This window comes from Garra rufa, unplaced genomic scaffold (assembly GCF_049309525.1).
Source record: "Garra rufa unplaced genomic scaffold, GarRuf1.0 hap1_unplaced_007, whole genome shotgun sequence".
NCBI classification, from domain to species: Eukaryota; Metazoa; Chordata; class Actinopteri; order Cypriniformes; family Cyprinidae; genus Garra; species Garra rufa.
In genome coordinates this window covers 566,676-578,273 of record NW_027394282.1, presented here as the reverse complement: position 1 = coordinate 578,273, position 11,598 = coordinate 566,676, and the positions used below count along the sequence as shown (strand labels likewise).

Sequence of the window (11,598 nt, the reverse complement as noted above, 5' to 3'; positions counted from 1 at the left end):
ACAGAAAATGCTCTAACCGTTTCTTTTCTTCTCCCAGTAACTTAGGAGAAACCAGCCTGTGAGACACCCAAATGCACCTGTGGTTCACCGTCATTCTCACACCGGTGTCCCATCACAGTCCATCACCAGTGTCTGTCATGCACCAACTGCAAATCTGAGGGATTTCTGTTCTGTTAGAGCCACTGAGTCACTGTTAGAGACCAATCACAATATCTAGTTCAAATAAATTTGTCTCACCAATGGTTTCCTTTTGTTTTTTTCTCTGTTCACAATATAGTGTGGTCTCTTCTACCTTGGTGCATTCAGTTGTTAATTTCCTGAATATTTGTATTATTTGATTATATCTTACGTTTATTAAAGCATTCACTTTAGTCTTTTTCACTAGAAGAGAATGTCTAAAGTGTAAACTCATGGTCAGCTCTGGGTCTTTTGCGGTAATGTGATGAGCAGGTGTTCAGTGTCATCACATTTTTAAATGCTATATTGACCTAGGTTTAAAACTGTTTAATAAATATAATTATTCAGTGTCAATGTTGTGTGGCTGCATAGCATCTGGTCAAATGAACATTTGTGTAGTCTGTTTCCACTGAGGTTGCTACCACGTTTAAATATCTAAAAAGGATTGTCTTTGTAACCTCTCTCAATATAGATTGTAAGCATTATTTTTATGGTACTTTAAAACAAATTTTTAATGGTATGTAACGTGAGGTATGGCTGGGTGTATATTAAATGCCATGCAGATGAAGAACCGCATGCACTGGTGCTGTAAATCACCCCTTAATTTTATAAGAGGTTACCATTCTGTTCCTGGAGTGGGTTCAAATTCAACACTGATCCATCACACCTGTCTAACTAACAAGTGCTCCTAAAGATCATAAATACCTGGTTCTATAGTGTTTAATAAGTGAGCGAGTTGATGCTGAGCTTTGCAGGAAGTTGTAGACAGGTAACCATTTATGTGGGGTGTATTTATTTAGCCTATTTAATTTTCCCTTGAAAAGGTAAGTGATTGCTTTTTATAAGTTTATTGCAGTAGAACGTTTCTGTATAAAACAGTGAATTTAACAAAAGTCTTAAGTTTAACATTTAAGTGCGTTTTTGTCAGTCCAAGAATGCTTGCATAATGATTTGAAACGACTACAGTTTCATGTATATCTTTATATTGTTCAGCCGTTGGTTGATATGTTTTTTTAGAACATAATGCAATATTTTAGTAATTAGTACAGTGATCTCAATACACTACAAAACTCGTATCATAATTATTTTTCTTTGGAGTAGCCCATCTTGATCATCATCAAGAACACTTAGATATACATGTAATCGTTTATCCAGACAGCAATGTTGTAATGTTTAACAATTTAAGTAGTCAAGGGTCTAATATGATTTGCTAAATAACTTGTATAGGCTTGTTAAATCAAATGTATCTGTATTAAAGAAGGATCATACAAACGGGGATGGTTGGACAAACAAAATTTGCAGTGCATTATGGATTACAATGCAGTTAAAAACTTAATTTTTTCGTTCTTTGTATTGTATTTTTCTTCTCATTGTTTACAGTAAAGAAGAAAGTTACATTTTGTCTGATTATTTGTTTCATGTATAGTACACGTTATTCTGTGCAAAGAATAAAAACATATTGGTGCCCTTTTGTAAGTTTTTCTATAAGAAAGAAAATGGGAAAAGGAGCATGGTCCTGCACATAGGCGGAGCGTGTGTAAGGCTTAGCCTTCCCCTGGCCACGGGGACCCTGGGGCCAAAAAATGCCACTAAATTGGACATATTCCCCTGCACAAACAAATTCAATATATTACGTCTGTTGCCAATAAAATAAAAATGAATAGAAAGTGTCAACTGCGGCATTTCATTAAGATCTGCTCATCTGCACCGTAATTCTTTTTAGGCGTTTTTACAGTGTTGCGGATTATAACCAATCACACACGATTCTGTTGAGTTTAGGAATGCAATGTCTAATCAGAAGCGTTCAAATGAGTCTTCTCAGTTTTGTTGAGTGTGCGCAACTCTTGATTTTTTTATCATAAACTACAAAGCTCAGACGCACCTGTAAGAGATTCATTACACAGGGAATACAACGAAATCATGGTTTACATTTAAGATACAAGTACATTTAAGATAAGATAACATGTATATTGAAAAGTTCTTTAAAAGCATCTGGATGCAATAGCTAATTTTTAAAGGTGTTTTTAAAGCATTTGCAGTATGGATTAAAATACTATTAGGTTAATAAATAATTCGCATATCGGACAAAATTGCGTTGCAGCAAATCCTCTAAATTTTAAGATATTTAGAACAGAGAAACATAAAAATCAGAAAATATAAGCAGCTACAATAATTAAAGTTTTAATATAGCCTATGCCAGTATAATTTGTAATTATATTTATAAATTTATAGTATATTCCATAACATTATAATTTTAATAGAATTATAAAATAAATATAATCGGGCCTGTTTTAGGCTTTTCCTTATATTTAAGACATTCATCAATAATGGAGATGAAAAAAATTACTCGCCATGTCTTCATTGGACGTGCCTTTATAAAGAAATATCTTTACATCTTTACAGATATAAAGTGATACATAATGAAAGTTTCTATTTTCGATTTGAATTATTTCGTTTTAAAGTGGTAATTTAAAGCTTTCTATGTTCATTGTGAAGCGATGCTGTTCAAGACCAGACGGCAGAAAGCGCATCTTCTGTTTTCCTATTTATTTTATAAACGAATTGTTTATATTGTGAGTGCACTAAAACAAAAGTTGACCCGTTACAGGTCGGAATGATGTATTACTCCTACCTTTATGAGCAAAAATGGAGAAATGTTTTTTTAATTGTTTTCACAAAAAAAAAGTGATCGCACTGGTGCCTCCATTTCCTGCAAAGCTGCTTCAGCTGCCTTCAAGTCTCCACACAAACGATTGGATATTTATCCAACAGCGCGCATATATCAAGGTTAAACGTTTAAACTAACATGTGTGATATGCTTGAACTGTTTTATATATAGATTTTAATTTAGGCAAGTCCTGATGCTTTGAGAAGGCTAAATTGATCAATAGATGATGGCTTTCCTGCAGCTGGCAACTTAGTCATTACTTAAAAAAAACATTTAACGTACAATTAAAGAACAAATGCTTCAAAGGTTTTTCTAAATTAACTTAATAAAAAAAACCCGAAACGAAATATAATCACTTTTCCATTTTTAAACCAAACTAATTTAATAGCGGAAGGCATGCTTTTGATAGATGTATTCTACCATTTTGTTGAATTTAGGCTGTCATTGATCATTTGGCCTTTCGCAAAAAAAAAAAAAAGAAACTGCGTACCCTTGGAAGAAATCCTGTTTGTGCGTATTTTATATATATATATATATATATATATATATATATATATATATATATATATATATATATTATGTTTATTTATTTATTTTGGAGAGTGAGATTTGCAAAGTTAGTGGTAATGTAGTTTTCTGAATAGGCCTATAATCGCTGTTTAAATAACTTGAAATGAAACGTTAAAATGATCAATTTCTAATGTTTTTTATTAAATTGTAATCACATTAAATACAATTCAGTCCAATTAAAAATATTTTATTGGCCTATGTGACACCTGCGTCTGTTTTCTTTCCTAAAAAGACGAATTATGAGTTAGCCTTACCCTGGAGCTGGTTCACCCTCCGCCTTTGGTCCTGCATTTATATCTGTAATGTAGTGTTGGTCTTTAACGTGCTCTACGTTATAGTAGAAATACATATCTCGGACCGTTTTTTTTTTTTTTTATCACGTACTTCTCCTTAAAATCAATCAGCTGATGCTGCGCTTCTCGTCCACATACCAGCAAATTTCGGATGATAAAGGTACGTCGTATAGACATCGTATAGATGTAAAGACGCTGTATCATTTAACAGCTCAAACAGGCGATCTACAGAAGATCAAATTACGACTATAAAAAAACGAACGCGATGTTTACCAGATGTTACGCTCTTTAGCAGACGTCTGCACGACGTGCCTGTGCTATCTGGGGTCTTTATATGTATGGCATAATTTAAATCTCATTTTATTCCATACTTCCATTATAAACCCATTGGCTAATAGAAATAGGCTTAAGAGGCTATACATTTTGTAGGCTACATTGTAAGAGATAGACGTAATATTGAGAAATATGTGGTCGGAGACAGACGTCCGATCTTAGGCTAAATTTAGACCAAATTAGGCGGACTAAACAAAAAACAAATTTCCACGTCGATTTTTAGGCTAAATTCGGACCAAATCAGACGGACCAAACAACGACCAATTTTCAACGTCGATTTTTGGGCTAAATTTGGACCAAATTAGACGGACCAAACAACGACCAATTTTCAACGTCGATTTTTAGGCTAAAATACGGCATTGACGGGCCGACTTGATTTAGCCCAAAAAAAGACGTCCAAATGACGTCTGGTGCTGGGTGGGATAGTTTTATATGTCTAAATGTAATATATTAAACGCAATTTAATTACTAAATACTTAATTTTAATTAAAACAAAATGGTAACTGTGTAATTTATTTCATGTGTTCAGTTATTATTTTTGGTGAAATTTCAGTGTTGAGCAATAATCAGGCCATTAACTCTCATTCACACCCACACCCTTTCAGTAAAATAGCTCTGATTGAGATGCACACAGATATTTAGTTTGCATTGATTTTCTTTCTGTTAATTATTCTCATCTTAAACAGGACAAAGTGTACAAAACAGAAAAACTGGTGGAGAAACTGAGATCCACTTGACACACTTTTATAAAGATGGCATTTATTAAAGTGGAGAGTGAAGACATGAAGATTGAAGAAACATTCAGAGTCAAACATGAAGATACTGAAGAACAAACAAAGATTGCGTTTATTAAAGAGGAGAGTGAAGACATGAAGATTGAAGAAACATTCAGAGTCAAACATGAAGATACTGAAGAACAAACAGGTTGGTTTTCATTCTCAAACCTGAAATGAATATTTATGAATAATGTCACAGGAGTGCAGAAATGTGGAGACATTCAACAGAAGTTTTGAGATCATATGACAAATACTAACACTGCCTTCAAGTGCAGCTGAGAATATCCTGCTTTCACACTGGCCATTATTATGAGATCATGCATTTAAGTTGTACCAATAAGATGGAATTAGTAACATTAAACCTAATATCTGCTTCTAATATTTAACCATTGATTTCTAACACTTAGGCTAATTATGCAGAAGTATCTAAGAAAATTACTTATTATGCACAAAACAAATCTTGAAATGTGAGTGATTACATTTGGCTACTACATGCTGTCTACATTTGTTCATTTAAAGCTATATATGTGACCCTGGACCACAAAATCAGTCATATGGTTAAATTTTACAAAACTGAGATGTATACATCATATACAAGCTCAATAAATAAGCTTTCTATTGACACATGGTTTGTAAGGATAGGACAATATTTGGCCGAGGTATCTGTTTAAAAATCTGGAATCTGAGGGTGCAAAAAAAATTAAAATACTGAGAAAATTACTTCTAAAGTTCTCCAAATTAAGTTCTTAACAATGCATATTACTAATCAAAAATTACATTTTGATATATTTATAGTGGAACATGATCTTTACTTAATTTCCTAATGATTTTTGGCATGAAAGAAAAATGTATCATTTTGACCCATACAATGTATTTTTGGCTATTGTTACAAATATACCCCAGTGACTTAAGACTGGTTTTGTGGCCCAGGGTCACATTTGATAAGCAAATAAAACAGCCAGTGGACACTAGAGCTACATTGAAATGAATCCACATACAACTGAAATAACCTTTTTGTTTTAAAATTTTAAAAACAGACTGTACATAGAGACTGATTTAAGAAACTCTCTTCAATACAGAAACATGTTGTGTGAGTTATTGTTTTTTAAAATTATGTCATCAGTCAACGCCTCTAGTCAGACACTGCTACATCACGTAACAAAAACATGAACAAGCACTCAATGATTGTCTTTTTATTAAGTAACGTAAACACATTAATAAATGTGTTTTTTTTTTTTTTTTTAAATAAGTATACCGCGTGCAAGGTTTATGCGCATAGCCAAAATTGTCCTTTCTGTTTTTAAGTGTATCTCTGTGGCAGAATTACAGCACTACATACTTATCTGGCATATATACTACATAGTTCCCTCTCGAGGGAACTTCGAACCGCATCCTCTAGGGGGCCCTATGAGGAACACCATCAGTGTGACTCCTGTCTGAACAATACATACAAAAACGACAATGGCGGCGACAGCTTATGATGTCACTTCCGGCACAACTCGTCACCACCGGTGCGTCACTACCGGCACGCCCAGTACAAAGGGGCACCGATAGGACACAACATCCATTTCTTTCATATCCACTCACTTTTTATCTGAGGGCATGTTCTCTCACCTGAGGTTTTGAAATAAAGACTGCTGTGACGTGTGTGGTGAAGAGTCAACGTTTTCAGCTCCCGAGGGAGTTTGTTGTGCAGAGAATTGAGTTTGTAATCATTGCATTCATTCCTTATTTCTTGTGAAAAAGGCATGCTCTGATACCTGCAGTTTTTCTATGGCTTGAGCTGTGTGTGGTGAGGAGTAAGCAAAATCAGCTCTTGAGGGATTGAAATGCAATCGTTGCATTCATTGCTTGTTTCTTGCGAGAGGCACGCTACTCATAGCTGTTTTCACGAGCTTGCAGGATATGTGTGTGTGGTGAGTAGCAGCGTTTCCAGCTCTCGAGGGAATTAATGTGCTCATCCTGATGCATTCGCAAAGGAGGGAGGTGAGTCTTTACTGTTCTCCCGATTTTGCATGAGTGTGTTCACCCTTTCACGGTATTAACAATGCATTCGTGACTGCAGCGACTGTTTTTGCTTGATTCCTGGCAGAATCTGTTGCATGGGCAGATTGTACTGTATTTAGCTCCTGCAGGAATACCCTGACCTCATACCATCTAAGTGAGTATGATCCATTTACTTAGCTATTGTCTAGCTATGGTAAGTCTTCAGCGAGTACCAGTTTCTCAGACTTCTTGCTCTTGCAGATTCTGTGGATCTGGCCAGAGCGGAGCCTGTGCTTCTTTTGAGGCAGAAGCATAGTCCACTTAGGGTTGGTTAAGGCTTATCCCCTTGGAAGTCCCCCCTTCAGTCTGAGGGCAGGGGAGATTGCCGTTTCTATGCAGCTATATGAGCGAAGGGTTGATGGATAGGGCGTGGCATGCTCCCCTTTCCGGAAAGGGTCCCTCATAGAGAGACGTCTCTTTGTGGGTCAGGTTTTCCTCCCTGTCCCTCAGGGTTAGGAGTCCTTTCTGATGTCCAGGTTGATTCACACTTCTCAAGCCTTGGGGATTATGTCATGCTCCCCATTCTGCAGAAGGGTCCCCTTAGAGCACCACCCCCTGGCAAGTCGGGTTTTCTTCCCTGTATCTCAAGGTTAGGAGCCTATCCTTTCTGATGTCCAGGTTGATTCCCACTTCTCAGGCCTCGTGGATAATGGCATGCTCCCTTTCTACGGAAAGGTCACTTATAGAGCGCCACCTCTTGACGGGTCAAGAGTTCCTCCCTGTCTCTCTGGGTTAAGGGCCTGTCCTCCTCTATATCCACTATTAGAAAGATGGTAAAGTCTAGCTCCATGGCAATTAGGGGTGGGAGAAAAAAATCGATTCTCCGATGCATCGCGATTCTCTCTTCAACGATTCTGAATCGATTCCTAATATTTCAGAATCAATTCTGAGCTTATTTTTCCCCCGCATATGCATGTGTGCGCACTTGAGATGCTGCCGGCTTCAATGCACAGAATTTGCACAGCAGAAGAATTAATTGGGGAAAAAATGTAGATCAAGAATCGTTTTGGAATCGGATCGGGACTCCCGGAATCAGATCGGATCGTGAAGTGCCTGAAGATTCCCACCCCTAATGGCAATACCGTCAGTCGATTAGCAAATTGCAAACTGCCTATGCTGATTGAGTGCAGCATTGCTCCCCTCACAGTTGCTGCGTCGAACGCTATGAGGAACGCCATTGGCGAAGCACGCTCTGAACATAGTCTGCAATCAATCAGATGCAGATGCAGCAGAAGACGTTCACACTGCGGGCAGCCAGCCCCCTCGAGGGCTGACTGTGCATGCTCCGCTCCCAAGCAGACCACAAACAGACTGTGTTTATCCCCATCAGCAATGAAGCGTCCTCGTACATTTTGATCTTGTGGCCTTTGTTGGAAATGTCCTTTTGGAATTTAGACTATCTCATGAGAGTTTCCTTAATGATGTATCAGTAAAATCTGATTATCAACGGCCGTGGGGGTTCATCTGCGTGAAGTTTAGGCCGGAGACTGTGGTGGACACGATCCAGCTCGGGTGGTTCTGCTAGGCAATCGCCAAGAAGCTCGGAAAACAGGTTAGACACATACTCCCTTGCATTCTTTCCTTTAATGTCCTCCGGTAAACCTACAAGTCGTACATTTTGGTGCTTCGAGCAAGATATCTAATATTCTATATTAGCTTTAAGAGCCCGTGTTTTCCTTTTCTGTGTCCATCAGTTTTGACTGAAGAGCGTTTACATCATGCTCAAGCTGAGTTATTCGGTCACTGTGTTCTGAAAGGCCCGCTTCCATCTCTTTGATCGTAGCTGCCTATGCTGTTAAGGTCGCACCGACCGATTCGACTAAAGATTGAATTGGTTCCAGAGAAGTGTTTAAAAGTGCAACGAATTCCCCAGTCATCTCTTTTCTGAAATGTTCCTGTTGTGTGTGCGCACTTTGATGAATTAAATACAGATCACAATTCACCATACTTGGTAGTTGGCACATGTCACTTCACTTTTGACTTTTTCACTTTTAATTGGTGCAAAAATATTGCCTGTTTTCTTTTAAAGGAAGTTTAATTTTAGTATTTTTTATATTATGTTTCCAGAGGTGTAATTATAATATACTACTAATGTTTTTTTACATAAACATTTAAAATTGAGTGATTTACATTTTTTAAATAAGATTTTTGAGAGATTTGATTTGAGATGACATTTGAGACATTTAATATCCTCTGGCAGTCTGTTTTGTTTTGAAAGGTCAAGTGTTAAAGCCAACTTTTATGATTGGCTAACATAATGGACCCCTTAATAAAACCTCAGAAGGAATTATTTTGTGATGAATTTTTCATCTGATGGTTGAGTGGGGAGTTTGTCCCCTTTCTTTTTTCCTAGTCTCTCTAAATTTGTTGAATTTTATCCCCTAGGAGACATAAAAATAGTATATAATAATTGAGATCAGTCTATATAGATTTTCTAGATTTAATTAATTGTATAACAGCCAACTTAATCTCTGTAGGGTACTGGCCGACCAGGATCAGGTTTGGACACCCTAGTATAGGATCTAGCATACATGCATTACATATCTACATGTTGTGATGTAAATTGCTTTTTGCCATTAAACTGAGGTTAACTTTTATCTCTTTTTTTTCCATTTTAGACCTAACATCGCTGAAAGAGGAGAGAGAAGTACTGAATGAAACTGAAGAGAAAGATCAGTTTGAGAATCTTCATAATTTCGTATCTGGAGAAAAATCTTTTTGTTCTTTAGAGTCTGGAAAGACTTCTAAACAAAAAAGTGCTCAAAAGACAGGAACCAGGAGTATTTTCACTTGCTGTCAGTGTGGAAAGAGTTTCAAACAACAATCACACCTTAACATTCACATGAGAATACATACTGGAGAGAAGCCTTACTCATGCAAACAGTGTGGAAAGAGTTTGAAACAACAATCACACCTTAACATTCACATGAGAATACATACTGGAGAGAAGCCTTACTCATGCAAACAGTGTGGAAAGAAATTCACTCATAAAGGAAACCTTAACAGACACATGAGATTTCACACTGGAGAGAAGCCTTTCACATGCAAACAGTGTGGAAAGAGTTTCAATGACAAAGGAAACCTAAACAGACACATGAGATTTCACAGTGGAGAGAAGCCTTACACATGCAAACAGTGTGGAACGAATTTCACTCAAAAAGGAAGCCTTAACAGACACATGAGATTTCACACGGGAGAGAAGCCTTACTCATGCAATCAGTGTGGAAAGAGTTTCAATGACAAAGGAAACCTTAACAGACACATGAGATTTCACACTGGGGAGAAGCCTTACTCATGCAAACAGTGTGGAAACAGTTTCAGTCAAAAAGGAAACCTTCACAGGCACATGAAAATTCACAATAAAGGATTCCAATAAGAATCCTATACAGGGCTCTTACAATGATCGACATTCTAATTCACATTTTAAAGCAATGTGTTTTTTCCATGGTACACTTTACCATGTCAACTAGCTATATTGTGTTGGACTGAGATTAATGCATAAATGTGTAAAGAATAATATGGACTATGGACAATGTGTTTGCTCTGTCTATGATTTAAGAACTTCACACTTGTATGCCATGAATTAAAGGGGGAACTCACAGGAAGCGCACTGTTTTTTGATTGAAGCACAATAAAGGACACTGTTAGCATTTTAACATAAGTATGCATGGATTTAATTTGCACACATCAGTAGGGTTGTTCCGATTCCGATACTAGTATCGCAAATGCCGCCGATACCACAAAAAAATCTAGCATCGGAATCGGCGAGTACTTGAACACACGTACCGATCCGATACCATTTTCTTAAACAAGATATAAGCTATTCCCGCTAGCAAATCGGAAGTCAGTTCTTCTTCGCTGCTCAGAATGCAAACACAGGGAGTAGTGCTGTGTTGCCACAAGCAACCACTGTTTAGAACAGCGAAGAAGAAATACAAATGTGCTATCAGTATGTCCACTGTTTGGCAGTATCTCAGACTGGACCAACCAGCCAACGGCGACATGTCTCATATGTAGGGCTGATTTCCGCGATGCGGAAAACACGGACGGAATCCATTCATAAAATGGAATTTACAGTTTAACGCGGAATTTGTCAAAGTTTGATGCATTAATCAAAGGTAGGTAATTACACTTTTATCAAATCGTGATATGGACTAATATTAAGCCGCAAACCGACTTTTTAAATATGAATTATGCCTGGCTCTGTGTTAATGAATGGCACAGGCGCATGGTTTTGTTACTGAAGCGCGCGTGACACTTGAGGTGATATTAAAGGGCTCCAGACTGTGACCATTTTTACTGCCAGTGTGACTAATTTTTGTGAGCGGTCACACTGACGCGACCACCACGTTGTTCAACTCATAAGCACTGCCAAAAGCGAAACTAACACGATACATTTGAGCTGCTCAGCTTGGACCGCAACGCAAAAAAACTTGCACAAACCCCGAACAGCTTTATTCGGGAGCCAATGTTGATTTTGCAATACTGTTACTGCTGCGAGATCCAGTGAGGAGCATTTGAAAATGCCGCACAGTGAATAAGGTTGCTGCGAGATCTAGTGAGAATCTTTCAAATTCTGGCCAAAATTCTCTGTTATAAACAGGGCTGATGTACGTCAAAAAACCAGATGTAATGCTAACTATATAAAAAAATATTACTGTCAAATGTATGTCATATAATACAAATACTCTAGTTCGCTGTATATATCACTGTGTGTTTGTTTTATTAAGGCATA

General features: G+C 37.3%; 1 protein-coding gene across 1 annotated transcript; it reads left to right on the top strand.

Moving 5' to 3' along the window:
- The first annotated feature begins 6,278 nt into the window (after positions 1–6,278).
- LOC141313336 (uncharacterized) lies at positions 6,279–10,239 on the top strand. Its single transcript, XM_073832649.1, has 4 exons — positions 6,279–6,351; positions 7,314–7,452; positions 9,482–9,510; positions 9,593–10,239. The coding sequence occupies exons 1-4, from the start codon at positions 6,279–6,281 to the stop codon at positions 10,237–10,239; spliced, it is 888 nt and encodes a 295-aa protein (XP_073688750.1).
- Positions 10,240–11,598: the final 1,359 nt, after the last annotated feature.

What these genes read in the sequence shown, in the direction of transcription:
- LOC141313336 (XM_073832649.1), top strand. Translation starts at nt 6,279, where the DNA reads ATGGCGGCGACAGCTTATGATGTCACTTCCGGCACAACTCGTCACCAC. An exon ending in TTTCTTCCCTGTATCTCAAG is followed by an intron (nt 7,453 to 9,481) that starts GTTAGGAGCCTA and finishes TTTCCATTTTAG; the next exon opens with ACCTAACATCGCTGAAAGAG. An exon ending in CGCTGAAAGAGGAGAGAGAA is followed by an intron (nt 9,511 to 9,592) that starts GTACTGAATGAA and finishes TTTGTTCTTTAG; the next exon opens with AGTCTGGAAAGACTTCTAAA.